A 21,756-nucleotide genomic window follows, 5' to 3' on the forward strand; every position below is an offset into this window, starting at 1 on the left:
CAGGAAACAGGAATAGTCATAGCCACTCCCAATATCCCAAAAACATACAAATAATAACGAATATAAGCATGCCAAATAAGTGATAAAATGGGGTTTACATCAAACGGGGTTACATAACTAGGTTAATTTTTCTAAGCAGGAGGTTAGCAAAACCGGCAATGTCGAACACTGAAACGAGGAAGAACAAATGCGGCAAAACACTTTTATTCTGACAAATAATCACACTACATAAATCAGCGACTCATAATGGTGTATTTAAAAAAAATGTTCCAAGCTTGTTGGGTGAAGGACTCTAAATACAGAAAAGCAGACCCAGGCACTGTTCAGCACAGTTGCTGTAAACTTTGTGTGAGCATATTGCAAATCTTTCACGTGTTACAGCAAAAAAAAAAAAAAAAAAAAAAAAAAAAATCTGTTATAACTCTCTTGTTTATATTTCTTATTAGATGTAAAGACAATATGGCTACTTTGTTAGGTCAATTATTAAGTACTAAAATTGGTAGTGTTCAACATTAAGAACCTGCTGTTCGTTGATGGTTTGTTCCAATTGTTTTTTTCTTTATTTCTTTTCTTTTTACTTGGTTGTCACATATAATACTCACTCTAAAAAATTAGCAGAAGTATTCAAATTTACATTATGAGATAGAAAATGATAATCAGGATTATTGAGGGAAATGTTTCAACAGCATTAATTAGTGCTATATTTTGCTTTTATGGTTGCATTTTCTTTTCCTCTTTTAATGAATGATTTTTTATTTCTAACTCCAAATGCCCTGCCAATGGTTTATATAAAATCGCCCATCTCTGAAATTGAATGCATTTTACATGTTCTTACTCCCTTAACTTGAAGCTCATATTCTTCCAAAAATTACCACAAAACTATTGAAATACTTGCTAAATTGCTAAATCGATAAGCTCATACTAGAAGTTCTGAATTCAGCTATTCCTCCTTAACTGATGCAATGAGGCCTAAAAGTTATTTATCAAATTTTCCAAGTCTTCATTACACAGATAACTCAATATTTTTTCAGCACATTCATATGGTAAATCAGTAAAGCTGTTAAAGAGACAATTGAAAGATAAATAGGCTGGTTCAAGTAACCCAATTCTTTCCATACCCCTTCTGAATTGACTTTTTAGTAAGCTAGCATATATTGGAAACTGCATTTCGTAGTTTGCTGTTTCTAAAACCTCCACTACATTTTCATTCCGCATGTATGCTGCTAGCGAGCTTGATTCTTTTACCAAAATGTCATAAAATGAGATACTGGAATTAACAATTTTCTCGCTCTTCATGCTTGCCAGTTCTCTCGCACATTGATCCTGAAAATACATTTCATCTCCTAGTTCAAAATCAATTATAATCCTTATTCGACGGTCAATATTTATGCGCATCGATAGTGCAATTATTTCCTTTACATATAAATTGGCTGCTTTCATTTTAACTATGTGGCAAACAATATGTTTAGCAGTTATTTCCTTCGAAAAGACGCCACGATCACTATCGTAATAATCAGAATCATGGGTGTTAACTTGACTATGATATGATCTTATCCCAGCAACAGCGTCATCAAGAGCTGTACATCCACTTTTACTCAAAATACTTAAGTCAGATCCATAGTCCAGTAGCATTTCAACAGCTTCTATACACCCTTCAGAACAAGCATAATGAAGTGCTGTTCTGCCATCCTTGTCTCTAGAGTTAACTCTGGCACCATATTCTAGGAATAATTTCACAATGTTCCAGTGACGATATTGAGCTGCAAGGTGAAGCAGAGTAATTCCATCCTTTAGCTTAACATTTACATCAGCACCTTTATTCAAAAGCATTGTACAAATTTTTAAATTTCCTGTAAGAGTAGAGAGACATAGGGGTATGTCTCCATTTTTTGTTCCTATGTTAACATTTGCATTGTATTCCAAAATAATCTCAACAGCTCTTAAATGATTGTTTTGAATGGCAAGATAAAGAGCTGTTTCACCCTTTCCAGTTTGAGCGTTAACATCAGCGCCTCTGCTCAAAAGGAGTTTAGCTATTACGCACGAACAGAAACGATCACAAGCTGCTATAAGAAGTAGACTTTCACCCTCCTTTGTTTTCACATTAACATTACATCCATGCTTTAAAAGTAATTCAATAATTTTAACATTTCTTTTTTTTATGGCGCAATAAAGTGGAGTTTTTCCAAGCTTATTTCCTGCTTCAATCCTAGCTCCTTTATCTAGAATCCTCCTAACAACTTCTATATCATCACTATTAACAGCCAAATGAAGTGGCGTATCAGAATGCATTACATTATTTTTTTTACTGTTTACTTTACAGCCGTAATTTAAAAGTAATTTAGCGATTTCTATATGATTGTTGATCAAAGCATGACGAAGTAACACGTATCCTTCTGACCATCGTTTTGCGTAAGAGAGCCCAAAAGATTTGATTAGCTCCCTTGCTCTTTCTAGTTTTCCTTCACGAACTGCACAAATTAAACTATAGTTAACATCCCGGTTAACTAGCATGGCTACTCTACTCCTTGTCCACAATTTTTGGGGCAATGATGGTTAAAACTGCTACCCTTGAACTGAATCCTCTTATCTAGACAAATTTTCTTTATTTATCCTGAAAAAGAAATGACTATAATATCCCTGTTTGAGGGTGTGAGGATAGGGTATGCAGGGAGTTAAAAATCATTTTCTTATAGGTGTGTAGAACAATTTTGACGTAGGTAGAAATGTATTAACTTATCTAAGAAATTTAATCATAGGCAGAGCAATAGCAATGTCTAAGTAAAGAAGGATGTTGGTACAATGTATTATTTTTTTCTTGGTCTTAGACCAGGGCGCTTTGTATCGAAGGAGTTGTCGTAGAAACTTCGAAAAAGGCTCATTCAATTGAAAATTGGAGTGGCTAGTGCCCTTTTTAATAGTCGAAAGTGATTGGAGGGCAACTAGCCCCTCCCCCACGCCCATCATTCCCCCAAACACATCCAATCAAAATTTTGAGATAGCCATTTTGTTCAGCGTAGTTGATTTCCAGATAGAAAATATGTTTCTAAGGGTCACTCCCTCAAAACCCTCAGGGCAAGGGTTTTAAGTTATGCCCTGGGGGCATGTAAGAACGATGTTTGCACAATGTATTTTTTATTATTATTTTCCTTTAGACCAGGGCACTTCGTATCGAAGCAGTTGTCGTAGAAACTTCGAAAAGGGCTCATTCAATTGAAAATTGGAGTGGCTTGTGCCCTTTTTAATAGTCAAAAGTGATTGGAAGGCAACTAACACCCCTTCCACGCCCACCATTTCCCGAAACACATCCAATCAAAATTTTGAAATAGCCATTTTGTTCAGCCTAGTCGATTTCCAGATAGAAAATATGTCTTAGAGGAGGTCACTCCCCCAAATTCCTTAGAGCAGGGGTTTTAAGTTATGTCCTGGGGGCATATAAGAACGATGTTGGCAAAATGTATTATTTTTTTTTTCTTTAGACCAGGGCACTTCGTGTCGAAGAAGTTGTCGTAGAAATTTCAAAAAGGGCTCAATCAATTGGAAATCGGAGTGGCTTGTGCCCTTTTCAATAGTCGAGAGTTGCATGCAACTAACACCCCTTCCACGCCCACTATTTCCTGAAACACATCCAATCAAAATTTTGAGATAGCCATTTTGTTCAGCGTAGTTGATTTCCAGATAGAAATTATGTTTTTGAGGAGGACACTCCCCCACATTCCTCAGGGCAAGGGCAGTAAGTTGTGCCCTGGGGGCATATAGGCTAAGGTTTTTATAGAACGCGTTGTCGTAGAAACTTCAAAAAAGGCTCATTCGATTGGAAATTAAAAATGCCAGACTGGTTAGAGTCTTTTGTGCATGATACAATACACTACATTACCCATAGTCCAAAGAAAATTGGAGAATTCCATGACCACCAGAAGTTCGCTAAAATTGAAGTGAAACAGTTGCTATCGGTGGTTTATACGAGATGGTTCAGCTTTGAAGCACCCATCAGACGGCTAGTAGAAACCTGGAATGCCTTGTTATTGTTTTACGGTGGTCACGCGTTAGGCGAGGGCACTGCAGACGAAGCGAGCAAGGAGAAGGCACTCAAAATATACAACGCTTTAAACAAACCTGTCACGAAGGCTTCTCTCTATTTTCTTGCACACGTTCTTGGGATTACCAACTCCCTAAACACTGACTTTCAAAGATGTGACACAAGAATACGTAGGCTGGTGAGCAGCTTCATTACGACGTACGCAATATTTCTCCAAATGTTCATAAGAAAACGCCTGATACTGGTAGCGAAATCACCTTTCTCCATGGATCTGGTTCCCGCAAACTATCTTGAACTGGATGAGATGAAATTAGGCACCAATACCGAATGTTACCTGGAGGATCGTGGATCAAGGATTACTGAGGACTCACTCAAAGCCTTTAAGGTCAACTGTCTGAGGTTCTGCAAGCAGATGAGACAAAGAATAAGCTAGGAAGATCCAATTTTGTCCAATCTTAAGATTTTGGATTCCTGTGTTGCCCTCAGATCTGAAGAGGTGTTCATTATTCGCATTCTCGTGCACTTTTCTACGTTTCTGGGAAGCGATGCAACGATTGTTGAACGCAAGAGAGAAAACATTGACCATCAGCTGCAAGAGCTCAGGTTGAGCCGAGCTGATCTTGGTCAAGATCTGGTCAACCAACCATCTGGTTTTTCGAAGAGTATTTTGCATCTAAAGAACAATACTGGCGAAAAAAAGTTTGCTGATCTGTCGTTCTTTATGTTGCACCTCTGTTGTCTTCCCCATACAAGCACTGCTGCAAAGCGACAGCTCTCTTTCCTGTCGCATATGCAAATGAGACAGCGTAACAAGTTGAACACCGGGACAGTTAGTGCATTGATGATGACCAAACAGTTAGTTGGTAAAGCCGCTTCCTGGACTATTCCAAGTGATCTACTGGATAAGGCTATCAAATGGAGAGAGGCAGTTTGTAATAAAGAAGATCCTCGTTGTGCTGAACCTGACAGCTCTAATGGGATGAGTATTTTGGTTGCTTTTATGCATTCCAGCTCCAATGCAAAGCTTCAGATCGTAATTTTGCCTCGTACCAACGATAATTCAACCTTTATTTCCTTTCGATGAGAACAATTGTCTTTTCTCATTAAATCATAAAGATATGAGAGGGAATTGTTACTGATTGATAAAAATAAACCAATGACTTATCTTACAGTGGATACTAGGCCAAAACGTTGGAATGAGCTTCAAGAACAGATTAAATAAAGATAATTTTGATCAGAAGTGAGGTTTGAAGATGTACTTTAAGGAGTTAAAGGATTCCAATAAGCTTTTCTTTAAAGCGCGAGAGTATTTCGAGTTGTCTTTTTTTCAACTCGATCTCATAAGATTAATAGGTTTTCCAATATTGCCAAAGAAAAAACTTAATGTTTCTTCAAGAAGAATCAGATTGTAAAGAAATTATTAAAAAGTTATTAGAGTATTAAGATTTCAGAAGTTTTCCCATTTATTTTCTAAAATGGGTCTTTCTTAATGTTGAGAATTGTGAGTTTCTAGCTTTTAATGTTTCAACTTCCTCTAATGTTCCCTTAGTTCGTCGTGGTTTTTCTATACCCTCTGTTCCTGTTTTCCGATGGTTGGGTATCACTGTTACTAAATCAATTTCTAGCCTTCGCCAGTACACTGTTCGTGAGTAGAAGGGCCTTATTGACTCCGAACATTTCCACGTGGTTTATGGTTTTCTCACTGAGAATGAAAAAACAGGAATTTTCTCACTTGGAAAAAACAGGAACTTTGTCACAATTATGTATGTTTTCATGGATGGTTATGTGTGTTGATCGATGTATTTGATGTGCTCATGTTTTTTGTCAGTGAGAATTGAAAAATATGAAATTTATACTTTTCAAGGTTTATTGAGTCTACTTGGGGCAGGTCAATGACACTCCCTTCTTTTTGTTGCTTACGGCGAATGTCAGGGTGTCCAGAAATAGTATTGGTTGTTGTTGATAAAATTGTTCAATGTTATCAGTTTCCCAGAAACAGTTAGATCACGTGTTTTCCTTCTCAGCCAATCAGAGGGCTTTGTTTACATAACAATTTGACCTTGAGATTTCATATATAACGGGCATGCAATGTGATTCAATTATCAGAAAGTATTGTGAGACAATGAATAGAACAATTAACATAATTGATGAGCTTGAGGCCTTGGCAGCCGCAATTAGCAATGTAAGTGCATTTTTATTTTCAAACGAATTTTCCTTGGACATCCTCCAGTATAATCGGCTAAAACGTAAATATATTCCTTTATCCCCAAACCCCCCCCCACCCCCCACCCCCCAAACCATACAAACATCACTTTATAATCAATGGAAAACATAAAATATTTTCTTTTACCCTCAAAACCTAACCCCACCCCACCATTGTTTTACAACCCAAATTCTCGCAAAAAGAAATAATTATCCTTTCGTTAAATTTTGGCTTTTCTCAATTGTAATCTTTTCTCTAACTGAGACATCCATCGCTCTGTTGTTATTAGCCTGCTCTGATTTGACACAATGCTCCAGCGCGAGGCCTATAATTAGCTCTGACCCTTTTTAAAGCATTTCCTGCTCATTAGCAGTTTAGTTTCCATAGATTTCACAGATTCAAAAGGATGCGACTAAAAACATGTTTTTATTTATTGGATAACTGAAAAAGAACCATAGCTTAGATCAATGCTTCGATGTTTGACTAAATATTCACATTTTCAACGTTTAGTATTAGGGGGGATTTTCTTCACACAAACTGGGCCGGCTTTTGAACGGCTCAGGGAGCCGTAATTATCAGATTCAACAGGATTTGATATCGTTCGGTGGGGGGGAGTGGATATTGTTCCATGTCTTTTCTCAGGAATAGTTTCCGTGGGGATTATTGTCCTCGGGCTGCTTTTTCTGGGGGGAGGCTAAATATCAGCTACCGAAAAAGGATAAGGAAAGATAAAAAAACCACTAATACTTTAAATGCATCAAACAAGGCATGCTCAATGCAGATTAAAACCAGAAAATAACAGAAAAATCTAAAAATAATAAATTAGGCTGACGTATAGAGTTTGAATTTTGAACGGCTCAGTGAGCCTTATTTCTTCTTTCTCAGATTCAAAAGGATGTAATTAGTATATTTCACGAATTTTTTTTACATTGTGCTTTGATAGTGATAAATACTTTTCTAAAAAAAATTATGGTTAATAACTTTCTTTCTTTAAAAAGAGAGAAATTATTTTAATAATAATTTTTTTTCTCTTATTTAAGGCCAATTATGAAGAATTTGCGGACCCTACATCAATGAGACCTATGACTGGCGCAAAAAGCGAAGAATGCTTGTCGCCGCCACCCGCTAAGAAAGCGAGGGCCAATAATGCGCCCCCTGCGAAGGCGACAGTTGTCCAATATGGTAGCTGGCCGAAGCCCCCCAAACAAGTGGTGCCTGCCCAAGTGCAGCCATCCATGCAAGCCCCTCTTAATCAAGCCTCAATGCTGCCTCGTCAAGTTGCAGCCTCGGCTGCACGAGCCCAGTATATCGCTAGCCCGGCTGCGAAAGATAGTGATGGACATGATATGATCCATTTGAACCCCAGTCATACAGCAGGGCTTTCAGGACAAGATACAATGCCTGGTCCTTCAGGTGCCCAAGCCCAGACGGATTATGCAAATGTAAGCATTTTTCCTACCTATCTATTTCTTCCAATGTTTTTTCTTTTTCACTATTTTTCAACACTCTGTAAAAGTTTGTGTCAGAGATATTAAACAAATATTATTTTCTCTATAATTCCACACCCCTTGTTTTAAATTTCTCTGCTCCCCCCTCCCCCGTAGATATCTAAATATAATGTAATTTTTCGCATGTCAAAGAAATCGCTCTTTTTCTAATCTTTCCAATTTTCAATTGTAGACATCTTCGCTTTCTCATAATAATATTTTAGCTAATTTTCTAGTTTACTGTTAGAGAACCTTTTTATCACAAAATGCTATTTTTGCTAGAATATTATAGTTTTAAGTGGCCTAGAAGTAAACCTTTTATTTCATCACAGTAAAATTATGTCAGAGATATTAAAGGACATTGTACACCCTTTTAAATCAGGTCACTGTTATCGCATACATTCAGCAGTCTGCTGAATCGGCTCGTAGTGAAGCCGAAACGGGATACTATGTCCCAGACATAATTTCCTCATAGAAAACTGCCTGTCCGTTATAAACTGCCGTTTTATTTAAACACAATTTTATATGAGGAGGCTATCAAGTAGAGACCACATTTTTTTGAAAAGTTTATTAGTTTCTACCAATTTATTCCATATTTTCGATTTTCGCTTTTTTTTTTCAACACTTTAAAATTAAAATTTAATATATTTTAAAAGATGTTTTTTACCCGCTCAATTTGTGTTTGACAGAGATTATGGAATTACAATCTCTTACACATAGGTCTAATTCTAACTTGCGTAACGATTTTCCAGATCAAATTGCCAAGATTTTGCATGGAGAGACATTCCTGAATAAGAATTAACAGTTCTCGAATTTAATTGTACTGTTTCCCAGAGAATACGCTTGGAAACAGAACAGGCACGAGATTAAAAATAATCTAGGCTCAGTTGCAGTCCTAGACAACCAGTACGGGAAGTAAGCGAAACGACTTATGCCGCCTAACAATACGGTTTTTTGGGGCATTATGTACATGGCCGGGAGCCGCGGAGCCCGGAATGCACCGGTGGATCCGGGAAGCGCTGTGGGGCAAGGTTAAGGAAGCGCTGGGGGAAGCGCCACGGGCCCGAGCAGCGCCAAAGGTCAGGGAAGCGCCGCAGGGATGCGCCGTGGGCCAGAGAAGCACGACAGAATGCGCTTCTATGTCATATCTTAGATTATCTTCAGTTGAATTAACCAAATGTTATTATGCGATAATGCAAATTTTAACAGTAGGGATGATTTGAACACTTTGAAAATAAGCTATTTTTCATGTATAGGTTGCATTGGTCCCCTACTCTCCGTCCAGTGAAGAAGGGGAGGAACCACCAGCGGAGTTTCAAGACAATGAAACATGGGACGATATCATTGAAGTACCTTTTAATATTGACGAGTTTTTAGCTGATTCTCTTTTTAATTTAGATAATAGCACAGTTGAGCTGGTAGACTTGAGCCCGAATACTTTGCAGCCTTTAAATGATTTCACTGGGAACCCTCCTCCTCCTCCTCTGGCCTCCGATACCCTAACGAGTCCACTTCAAACAACTGATGTGGAGCATTCGCCAAATATTGTTGAACAACTTGGGGGAGGGGGTAATATACAAGCGGGGGAGGGGGGTACAACTCTCCCCGATTTTCAATTGACAAACAGAATTTTAAATGCAATAGTTGTTTACACTGCTACGTTTGGTGACCCCTTTAATTCACTAATGGGGGGAAAATTTGTTTTTGACCCAGTAGAAATTGTGCATGCATATGTAGATAAAATTCGTGGACTTCTGGAGATCCACATTCAATTGTGAGGGAGGGAATCAATTAAGGTCTCTATTGTTTTAAAGGTTTTTTATTTGAATGAGGGGAAAAGCGAGGTTTACTATCATTTTATACATTCCGAGATGCGTTTGGTTTATTCGAATTTGGAAAATTTTGAGGGAGCTTTCACGGACTGGGTCAATAAAATTATAACGCATCTCGAGAACTTTAATGAATTCGGGAGTGGCTTTCTAGTTCTTTTTGTTAAAAATTTAAGCATAAATATATGTAAATTTAAGAAAGATTTTATTTTAAGAGGGGGTGGGAAAAGGGCGGTAGTTTTAAAATATAATCCAGATCTAGTGGGTTGTAAAGGTGTCCAGCGGATTTGTTTTGAAACAGGTCAAATGTGTTTCAGATATGCTTTCCTCATCTCAGCATTCAAGCCTCTAGCTCAGGACACTACCAAGAAGAATTCAGATCACTGGACTATACATGGGAAGGAAGGGTCCGATTTCCCAGTTGTAGATTTTTCTTGCTTAGAAGGGAAATACCCAGTAACGCTAAGATCTATTGACATTTTTGAAAGGGCTAATGCCCACTTAAATATCGGCGTTACTGTGGTTCAATATGAAACAGAATTTGAAGATGGGGTTCGTTTAAAAAAGAAGGGGGTGGTCTTCCCCGTAAGGGGCCCGTCAGTTGATTTGGTCAGACACTGGGTTTGGTTGCTTTACACGCCGCCTAGTGAACCAAATGCAATTGACCATTTTAACCCGATCCCTGACAGTAGTAGAGTTCTGGGGGAGGGTACGCGTAGGGGGGACTGGTTCTCCTGTCCAATAGGCCTCTCTAGATTCCGTAGTGATATAAAACAACGGAGTCATATGAGGAACTGTAGCCGACAAGGGTATCAGACAGTGGAAACGGTTTCAGGGGATAGGTCAATTTTTCGTTTCAAAAATTTCCAAAACACCCTTCTCCAGTGCAACAAAATATCTTTAGACTGTGAAGCTAAGCTGGTGGAAGTGAACGACCCCCAATATCCAAACCGAGTCAAAGAACATAAGGCTATTGCAGTTTCCTATGCACACGCACAAAGAGACAGCTCTAACACCATGCAGTTGTTAGAAACAGTAGAATCATTGGATGAGGGGCCCGAGTTCATGGTCAAGGCACTGACTAAACTAATTGCCACGGCTAATGGCGCTATTTCTCGCTTGAGAAATACCCATTATCCTATGGTGTTGTCTGCAGAGGATCGTCTCGCGATTAAAAATCAAAAAATATGTTGGGTTTGTAAGGGGGAGTTTGTAGAGGGGCATACGGGGACTAAAGGGAAACGTGGGGGGAGGGGGAAAGTCAGAGATCATGACCATTTGGGGCAGGAAATATCCTCGGGAGGTAGTAAGTTTAGGGGGGTTGCGCATCAATCGTGTAATTTAAATGTTAGCCAACAGTTTTTTATCCCAGTTTTTATTCACAACTCTAATTATGACTTAAAATTTATTTTACCAGCACTGGCACGTATGCATAGGGAGGGAGGGGGAGTATATTGTCCATGGGTAAATAGTTCATTTACCTATAACATTATTCCCAAATCGGCCGAAATGTTATTGCTTCTCGAACTGAAATGGCAGGCAGTGAATAATGGGCATACGTGCTGGAATAAAATCAGGTTTTTAGATTCCTTTAGTTTTTTCCCCAAGTCATTGAGTCAATTGATTCAAGTGCAAAAAAGCGACAATTTTGATAGCTTTCCCTTGCTTAAACAGCACTTTCCAGACAGTGAAATGTATGACCTGTTGACCTGCAAAGGTATATACGCATACGACTATTACTGTTCTGGCGCACGCTTAAGTGAGGTGAAACTACCTCCAATTGAAGCTTTTTACAATTCACTGACCAACAGTGAATGCACAGCCGAGGAGTATGAGTTTGCCAAGAAGGTGTGGTCCAAGGGGAATTGTAAAAATGGGTGGGATTATTGTAGACTGTACTTGGCCAGTGACGTTCTAACTCTGTTGGATATAGTCTGTAAGAATACAGACCAAATCTATTCAGAGTTCGGGTTAGATATAGGCTACTATTTGTCTACACACCATTTGGTGATGGATTTAATTTTAAAAATTAGCAGGGAGTAAATAGGCCTAATCACCGATGTAGATCAACATCTTTTTGTAGAGCGGTCAATGATGGGAGGGTATGTTTTTCATGGGGATTGCGTCTTATCAACCAATCCGAGCGGACAAAATAGCACCGGTGCAAAGTCAAATGCAGTTTTCTTGGACATGAACTCATTGTACCCCTCGGCAATGTCTCACTACTCTTTGCCGTGTGCGAACTATCAATGGCTTGAGAATCCTTGTGAGTTCCCAGACATTACCACCGTCGAGGACAATGGGCCACAAGGATGGTTCTTTGAAGTTAACGGTCACATTCCGCTTGCCCTTCAGGATTCAGTCAAAGATTTTGTCTTTCCCTGTATCAATCGGCCAGTGAGCAGGGGCTCTCTGAGCCCCTACAATCGATCATTGTTTGAGGATATGGGGATGCACTGGACTCCCTCTAAACAGACACTGATTGCTGATTTGGACCCTAAGGTGAATATTGTTGTTCACCATGTGCTTTTGCATTGGATGGTGAGCAACGGTTTCAAGATCACAAAAATACACAGGGTCCTGCATTTCAATCAGAGACCCTACTTGAAAACGTTTATCGACACCTTTGTCGATAAATGCTCTAGGGCAAATTCAAAGGTGGAGAAGGAAATGTATAAGCTCATTCTAAATTCAGCGTTTGGAAAAATGTGTGAGAGCGTACGTAATAGATCTCGCTGCGACGTCGTGACTGACCCTCTAGAGTGTGCACGAATTATTGCCGACCCCAATTTTACATTATTCACGAGCATAGAGGCTGGCATGGTTCTTCTACACAGGAAAAAGCGAAATGTGGTACTGAACAAGAATATTGCAGGCGGCAGTTCAGTACTGGAAATTTCCAAAAAGCTCATGTTGTCGTTCTTTTACAATGTGTGCAAGGTGCAATGGCCACGGGAGGGGGAGGTTCAAGTTTATTATGGTGATACAGATTCTCTGCTGTTAAAGGTAAATAGGAATGAAGATTTATTGTGTGATTTAGAAAAAGGGGAACACATCAGCTCGCGGATGGATTTTACCAACTGGAATCCATCCCTCTACCCCAAGCTGGTGAAACGTCAAGCCCCCAACTAACTACTAAAATTAAAATCAGAGACGGGGAGTGATTTGATATCCAGGGGGTGTTCCCGGGCCCCAAAGTTTATTGCGTTGAAACTCATAGTGGGGATGAAAAGAAGGCGTGTAAAGGGGTGCCTACACACTTTGTAAAGAGCAATTTCAACATGAGCGTGTACAGAGACTGTGTAGAAAGTAGCCTAGAGCCAAGAGCACAAGTGCTTGCAATTCGCTCTCTACAGTATAGAAATTATACTGTGAGAGTGGAAAAGAATGCAATATCGTGTATATCTGACAAGGTCTATGTGCTCGAGAATGGTGTGAGTGTCCTACCTCATGGTCACTACCGTATTTCAGACCGAGTTGAATGCATAGACTATCGTAATCAACTTGGTCTGGATAAATTAACCTAATCTGACTTATCACCACCACCACTCAACCCGTTCATAAATTAACTAATCCCAATCTCACTACCTTAACCTAACCACTGACCCAACTAACCCATCCACTACCCTGTAGCAGTAGCAGTGACGACAACTATTGTGTTTCCATCGCGATTCCCGGGGGGGGGGGGTCCCTTCCTGCAGTCGCCCAGGGGGGTCCCGCCCGTGGCCGGCCGGCCTTCGGCCCCGCGGTCCCCGGGGGGGGGGGAATCCCACCTTTAAAGTCACTGTAATGTTCAACTCTGCTGCTAGTTCCAAGTGTATTTTGTTGTATAAAAAGTGTTGTATAGAAAAGTGTTGTACAAAGATGTTGTTGTTGTACAGAAAAGTGTTGTTGTTGAAGGACAGAAAAGTGTTTTTAAAGACAATAAGTGCTGATGATGGGCAAAAGTGTTTTTTATAGAGCGTTATCATTACCTTGTTCATGATGAACAAATAGAGTTTTCATGTTGACCATGAAATTTTGTCAACTGTTCTTGTTGAACAAGTGTTATTTTTATCGTTACAGTTCATGTTGAACAAATATTTGTTTTCATATTGCCGTAATAAATGCTGCCATGAAATATTGTTTTTTTTGTTGTTGAATAGGTAGATCTACGGGAAAATTACTTCTTATTCATTGCACACATATGATTTACAGTTAGTTGTAGTCCGACTGTTGTCAACAGCATGTATCAATTTAAAACACCCTTCAGATCGTTTCTGTGTGGTCCCTCAATTTCGGGGAAAACAGCACTTTAAACTAAAATAATTAAAAATTGTGATTAAATGTTTTTGGAAAAACCGAAAAAAATCTACTATTGCTATAGTATTTGGCAGGAGTCATATGATAAAATAAAAGCTATTGCCACAACCATACCAATACAATTCATACAGGGACTTGATGTTTTCAATAGTATTGAATCGAACTCGTGGCTGATTATTGATGATTTGGCTTAATCCATTGAACAGTTCTCACAGGAAATGTTACAACTGTTCACCGTTCGCTCCCACCATGAACACATTTCCGTTACTCTGGTTCTACACAATCTGTTTCATCAGAGCAAATGTATGCGAACCCTTGCTTTGAATTGCACCGTCTATTTTATCTATCGAGTCGTGAGTTTTTCTATCTCACTCATAAAACTCAAAAAGCACAAATAACCCCGCGCTCCCAAAATTATGTTGTAAGCCTACACACAGGCGACTAGCAAGGCCTACGGTTACATTTTGCTGGATCTTAATCAGAGCACGCCCGAGGATCTTCGTGTAGTCGCCGACATTTTCGACAATGAAATTACAGTATATCTTCCGGTGAACAGTAGAAAAGGCTATTAGTTAACATTATGACACTGAAGAAACTACATGAACAACGGCATTTATTATCCATGTTAAGCACTTCAAAACCCTTGCTTAGGAAGGCTATACTCAAATAAGGTGTTGACAATGATTTTATTAATCTAATATCTGAACTTTGTTTAAATTTAACCGAGGGCAATGTTCAACTGCCAGAAGGTGTTAGACAACATACAAAGCAACATCGTTCCACTGTACGCGCCTGGGATTGTAAAAACAAGGGAAAAAATTTTAAAATAACTCGGCTCCTTCTAGCAGGTGGTAGCCTTTTCATTCTTGTAATGCAAATAATTGCATGACTTGTAAACAGTTTTCTCTAGAGAATGGAAAAACCAGATATAGTGACAACATTTGAACTTGGCCTCTTGCACGTTGAACATATAGTGGATAATCTAAACAGATTCATTAACGTTGAGAATATTGCCGATGACAAAAAACTGCTTTTACTCCAAGATGCATTGCGATGTATGGACAAGCATAAACCTTATCGTGAGAGACCCGTCGCCGATCCCTCTAAACAGGAAACATCTCAAGATTCTGCAGCACTGCAATCAAAGGAGAAGGAATTGAATTCGATTGTATTGAAAATTGGAAACCTATTGCCACTGTCCTATCGAGAACAGAGTAAAAGAGTATTATCATATCTCATGTTGGAAACTGGTGGTGATCAAGTTCAAGTCGAGAGCAAAGGGAAACGAATTATAATTCAGGGAAAAAGTTATAATCTAGTTGATTTAATTTGTGATATGGTAACGAATCGTAAAGGACTTTTATCATTTGACGATAATCTATACACCTTTCTGTGTGTATCAAACTTTCCCAAAAGTCTTATAGGCAATAAGCAAATTCTAAAGAAACTAAGAGAATATAGTCCTCTTCCAACACCATTTAAAAAAGAAGAAGAAGATTCAATATTTGAAGATACTAGAACTACTGATTTTACAACACCTGTGGCTGCTAGTCAAAAGCGAAGACGAATTGATTCACCCTCCAGTGTGCAAAAGGGGAGTGGACATTACAATACGTGTTTACGTTCAAAATGGATGAAATTTTGAAAGGAGTCTATGAAAATATTGGTGAGTTGGGAAGTTTAAGCTCCCCCAAAACGCTTTCAAAAGCTGTCTCCGGCACCACATTGAAAAAAGCAAAATAGTATCTAGAGAATGAATCGAGTTACACACTGCATCGAAATCACATGCTTCGCAGCAAACAATATCATCAAACTAAAGCCTTTTCCCCTCTGCATATAATGCAAATGGATCTTTTAACTTTGGACACAGTTCAACGACATAACAATGCGCCCTACAAATATATTCTAGTGGCACTCAGTGTCTTTAGTCGCTATGCCTATGCCATTCCACTACGATCAAAGAGAGGTGTTGAATTTGCTCGAGCCATTTAAAGTATTCTCGAACAGGATTCGTATAGAAAAATTCAATCGGATCGTGGCAGTGAATTTGTTAATTCCCATGTGCGAAAGGTTCTTTTGAAATATAATACAACACTTTATCATAGTCACAGCCCGATAAAGGCTGCATTGGCTGAACGATTAATAAGAACGATTCGTCTATTAATTTCAAGATATTGCACATTGAAAAATACACCGGCTTTTATTCACGATTTAGATAAAATCATGTTGATTTATAATCAATGACCACATCGATCTCTGTCCAACTCTACACCAAGGGATGTTCACTATAGTGAGAATGCATTTGATATTTTTCTAAAGCAATACTCCAATGGTGAAAAAGAGAAGAAGAAAAAGAAGAAGAAATTCAATGTTGGTGATACTGTTCGAATTAATAGAACCACCAATATTTTTGAAAAAGGGAATTATTTATGGAGCACTGAACTTTTTAAAGTGTCCAAAATTCTAGAAACCATACCCATAACAAATTGACTATGAGACACTAAAGATGATGAGATTTTCGGTGGTTCTTATGAATATGAAATGCAAAGAGTTAGCAACAATACTGAAATTTATCAAATTGAAAAGATATTAAAGAGTTGTACACGTCATGGCAAGAGACAGTTGTTTGTTCGCTGACTATGATACAACTCAGATTTTGATTCTTGGATCAGTGTTGAAGACGTTGACAATGCCCAATGATTTCTATGTGACTTTCATGTCTAATGTTTCTGATCCTCTCTACAATGACTTGAATAGAACAAGTGATTTTTGGACGAAACTCTCCCCCACCATCAAATTCGACGGAAAGTATGAAGTGACTCTTGTCGACTGTATTCTAAAAAATACCTATGACAGCCTGAGAAAGGATCGTAAATATGAAATAAAAATTAGACCCTATGATTGGCCGCCTGCACCAGGTGATCAAGAAGAAATTCAAAAAATCAATTGGTTGAATTATCCATATATTGAATTACCCTACGAGGAACTCACCTGTATGAATGATTTATGTCGTTCCATCAATAAAAGAGTTTCTGCTCATATGAAGGATTCTTGTCATTTCAATTATTTAAATGAAAAGTGTAGTATCAAACTTATGGCAATTATTTCTAGTGAATAAGTTTGTCTCAATGATAATCTAAAGGATGTTCTTGTCCGTAAGCTGACTTTCCTCACTGGTAAAATGGTCGGACACATGCAGTTCAGGTGTTATGACTATTCGCCTGATTTTTCCAAGGACACCTGTATAGGTCACTACGCTTTATTTGTTGAAACATGTCGGATAGGTAACTAAAAGGGTAGAATCCTGCGAGCTCTTAAACGAAAAACACATCAGTAGTCTGGTCTCCACTATAATATAATTCCACTTCAGTCTCTCCACGTAACAGCTTGCTCGTTGGTCCTCTGTCAGTTAACACTAAGAACCGAATTGGGTGATCCCATAGCAATTTCAAAAGGTTTGGCTGTGATTACATGTCATTTTCGACCCATCACTCAAATTCAGCAACATGTCTAATAAAAAAAGTGACATTCACGTGTCCTGATATTGACCGTAATTTTAATGTTCTCTGCCCGATTCACCTGTGCACTAGATTGGACTACTACACAAGTCATTCGTTAATGTCTGGTTATGGCCTTGCCAGTTGGTTTGCTAAGTTGTTTCGCTCTTCACTACCACTGGCTAGAAAATATCTTGTACCGGCTGCGACAGATTTTGCAGCCTCTACACTATAGGATTGGGGCTCTGGTAAGGATTTAAAAAAAAGTGCTACGGAAAATCTTAGGTCTAGTGCACGAACACTTGGCGAGAAATTAAAACAGACTGGTAAAGGTTTAAAAAGGTCAAGAAACAACGCATCACTCATCAGTCTCTGCTCAGGACAGAAACGTAAGACATCCCTTTTGTCAAAAAAAAGAAGTAAAAAGCCGACACGTAGTGTAACCATAAGCCCCAAGAAGAATATTGCTCGAAAAAAACTAGATTTCTTCTCCTAAGCTGTCCTAACTATCGTATAAGGATTCTGAACCTTCCATAACCGCCTAACTGAATCTATTCAATGCCGGAAATTTTGATGTAAATGTCAAACATGGATACTATGAACAATTTTATCCACTACAATCCCTCTCCGACAATATCCACTTTCAAATTTATTCCAATGAAGACTACTTCATAGATTTATCGTCCACATTTATAGATTTGCAAATGAAAGTCCGGAAATCCGATAGTTTACTGTCGTTTCGAGGCGATTGGTTATCCATTGAAAAGTACATACTAAATAATTTATTTCCTTAAATTAGTTTTTACATAAATGATATGCTGCTTAGCACAATTAATACTCTCTCAAATTTTAATAGCTCTATCAAATTAAATCTGATGACACCCAAATCATACAAGCACTTGAGAGGTACCTCCAATGGATATAAATATATTACTAATACTGATAGTACAGGTGCACTTAAATATGCTACAACTAGTGAATTACATCTAGTTGGAAAAATATATCATGAAATATTTAATATACCCCAATGGCTGCCACCCAATGTTAAAGTGGATATAAAATTGACGCTTGCACCCTCCAATTTCATATTGAGAAAAGAACTTGCTGGCAATCCCGATGTAAGTCTCTCCCTCACCTCAGCAATACTACATGTACGCAAACAGCAGGTTATGAGTTCTGTTGCTTTGGCCGTGGAAAAACTGAGAGCCAATGGCAACAATATTAAACTACTTGTTCCTCATACAATCACCAATCAACGTCATATTGCCGTGGGGTCACGCACCTTCACCGACTCATCCTTTATCAATGGCGAAATCCCCTCGAAATTGGCTTTGGCATTTGTAAAGAGCGCCAATGCAATAGGATCATGGACTGAATGTCCACATAAGTTCGAGATGTTTGGACTTTCATCTCTTGTGTGCAAAGTAAATGGCATCCCACTCTACAATCTATCTTTTGATAAATCCTATAGAACATTGCATGAGTTGACTATGCAAACCCTAGATCATGATTCGCAACTATTTGAAAATGGTATAACCGAAGATATGTTTGCTAAAACACACGGTATCATTGTACTGGATTTGTCTGGCACACAGGATATGAGTTGAGTACGTACGGGGTGTGTGCGTTTAGAGTATACATTTGCCGACCCATTGGCTGAGAGTATTGCACTAATCTCACTAAATCAATATGAAACCTATTGGGAAATCACTCCCGAAGGCAGTGTTTTACTAGACTTGGCGCCATGAACACCAGTCAAATAATCAATGTATTTAATGTGGACCCCTACATGTCCCAGTACAAATCTTATTGTCTGCCCGCAGACTTTCTAGGAAAAATTCAAAGCACGAACAATAACTTAATTATTGTTAATAGAAGTCCGTCGACAGTGCTGACGGGTCATTGGTTGTGCATCTATCAAACACTGAAGAATATCGAATTTTTTGATCCTATTGGTCTACCCTATACATTCTACATACCTCACATCGGAAACTATATTGAGAGCAGTGGGAAAACTACTATTCAAAATTGGAAAAGGGTTCAGGATCTAACGACTAAGAGCTGTGGCTTCCATGCACTACTCTTTTTTGTGTTCAGATGCCGTGGCTATACCTACAAGCAGTTTCTCCACATTTATAGTGACAATCCCCGTCTGAGCGACTTTCTAGTGGAAAATATCCTCTCAAACCTATACAATATTGATTTCAGTGCCCTTAGAGTAAAGTGCTTAAAAAAAGTTTGTGAATTTTTTTATTAATAAAATGTATATATACAACAATGTCTCTAAATCTTCACTTTTATATTTCTTCATCTTCGGGGTATAGGCAACTGTCGTGAATCACTAATGCCGGTAAATCATTTGGATTCATTGTATACTGATCTTGATTGACGGCAAAGTCAGGGTCAAACTTTCTACAGTACAATCTAACTTCATTCTTGTCATAACTCTTCGTATAGTCAATGTTACTATTCGCATTCATATTATGAAATTCACGAGTTTCAATCTGTCTATTTGATGCAATATCACATACTGTGTTTTCAAGTGTTGAATCACATTCGGTAATTGCCAAATAAAAATCACTTGGTTTATAGTCATAGTAGGCAGTGTCGTCACAGCGATGATGTTGAAACCAGATTGTCTTGTTACCCCAACAGTTGAATTGTAGACCAGATTCCTCTTCCCAGAATAATTTAAATCCACGAGGATACCAATCTTGTAGAAATAAACTGAAATCATGTTTGTGATTCTTTCCAATCATAGCGGGATAAGTATTCTCCAACTGATCACATTTATCATTGTGACAATTAGTGCATAGGTGCCCGCTAGGGTGAGAGTCACACACCACTTCAAGACGAGAATTACATCCTTTAATTTGTACTGCATAGACTCTATGTAATTTACAATGATTAAAAAATTTACACTTTTCAATATAGTCATAAATAATTGTAGAAGTCTCGTATTGAGTGCAACTGCCTAGAGTGTACATGCACAATGGAAATATATAGAACATTTTTTTTGGTTTCCGATGTCAACCCACTCACAGCTAAAACGAAACTGATCGTCTTCGCTCGATAAATTCAAAGTGGGGGAAAGGTGAGAGGAGTAACTCTGTGACGTTACCTCTTTCGAATGACGGAGGAGCCATCTACATTGAATCCATTGGCAATCTTTTCAAAAGTATATCCACTATATGATTTTGCTTTGTTCCAATTAATATATCAATAAATTGAGTATAAGCATTTGAATCACATTTTAAAAGCTTCATACAATAGTCCAATGGGGGAGACTCAGTTTTAATTATATTGTCAAGTGTTCCCTGAGAGAATATCCTGCGTTGGAGAGTTAAATCGAAAAATCGTCATCAAAAATCAAATGTTTTTCCATAAACGCTAGATTTTATCTAATTTTCTCTTTCTCAAATTTATTCATTTTTCAGTCCTTTCACTCTGACTGCTGACTCTAGACTGAGCCTGATTCGTTAGCTCTTAACCAGAAAAGAAAGGAAACATTTTCGATTTCAAAACAATTTTATTGAATAGTTACAACAACATCAATAATAATATGCATGTACAATTAGCGATAGAGTTAATTGTCTTCGATATGTTACACCAATGCACTTAAAGCACATTGAAGTCTATTCACATGTGCTATATCAACTTTTGCGGTAAAACATAATTGATCCTCCATTTTAAATTTGCTCAAGGATATCACATATCTTGCATATACTGCATTCAATTCCAGAAAAAGCCGAGATCCTTTCGTAATTTCCACCGCAATGTTTGATGCTCTTGTATTATTACCATCAACTCCACTATCAACTTCTAATAGTGTAAACATTCCACTCATTATTACAAATATATATCCAAATGAGTAAAGTCAAAAACTGTTCTTCTCACTCCTTTGAATTCTATTCACAGACTAATAAAACTATATCAAAAATCCTTTCCTCATATTCCCTCCGCCGCTACTATTTAAAAAGCCATCTTATTGGCTGAGATGGAGGATGTATCCGACTCGCTGATTGGCTGAGAAGGAAACACGTGATCTAACTGTTTCCGGGAAACTGATAACATTGAACAATTTTATCCACAACAACAAATACTATTTCTGGATCATAACATTTGCACCGAGAGCAACAACAAGAAGGAAGTGTCATTGACCTGCCCCCCATTAGACTCAATAATCCTTGAACGGGACAAATTTTCTGTTTTTCAAATTCTCACTGACAAAATCCATGAAAACATCAAATAAATCAATCAACACACATAACCATCCATGAAAACAGACATAAATGTGACAAAGTTCCTGTTTTTCCAAGTGAGAAAATTCCTGTTTTTTCATTCTCACTGAGAAAACCATAAACCACGTGGAAATGTTCGGAGTCAATAAGGCCCTTCT

The 21,756-nt window shown here is 38.2% G+C and overlaps 1 protein-coding gene across 1 annotated transcript; it reads right to left on the bottom strand.

Annotated features, from left to right (window-relative positions):
• Nucleotides 1–388: 388 nt before the first annotated feature.
• On the bottom strand, nucleotides 389–2,608 carry LOC148950725 (uncharacterized). The gene has a single exon (XM_089091729.1). It carries the CDS (start codon nucleotides 2,512–2,514, stop codon nucleotides 970–972), a length of 1,545 nt encoding a protein of 514 aa, XP_088947855.1. The 5' UTR covers nucleotides 2,515–2,608; the 3' UTR covers nucleotides 389–969.
• Between the last annotated feature and the right edge of the window lie 19,148 nt (nucleotides 2,609–21,756).

The sequence above is a fragment of the Artemia sp. Qi Xiang Cuo genome, chromosome 7 (assembly GCF_049724085.1).
Source record: "Artemia sp. Qi Xiang Cuo chromosome 7, ASM4972408v1, whole genome shotgun sequence".
Taxonomy (NCBI): domain Eukaryota; kingdom Metazoa; phylum Arthropoda; class Branchiopoda; order Anostraca; family Artemiidae; genus Artemia; species Artemia sp. Qi Xiang Cuo.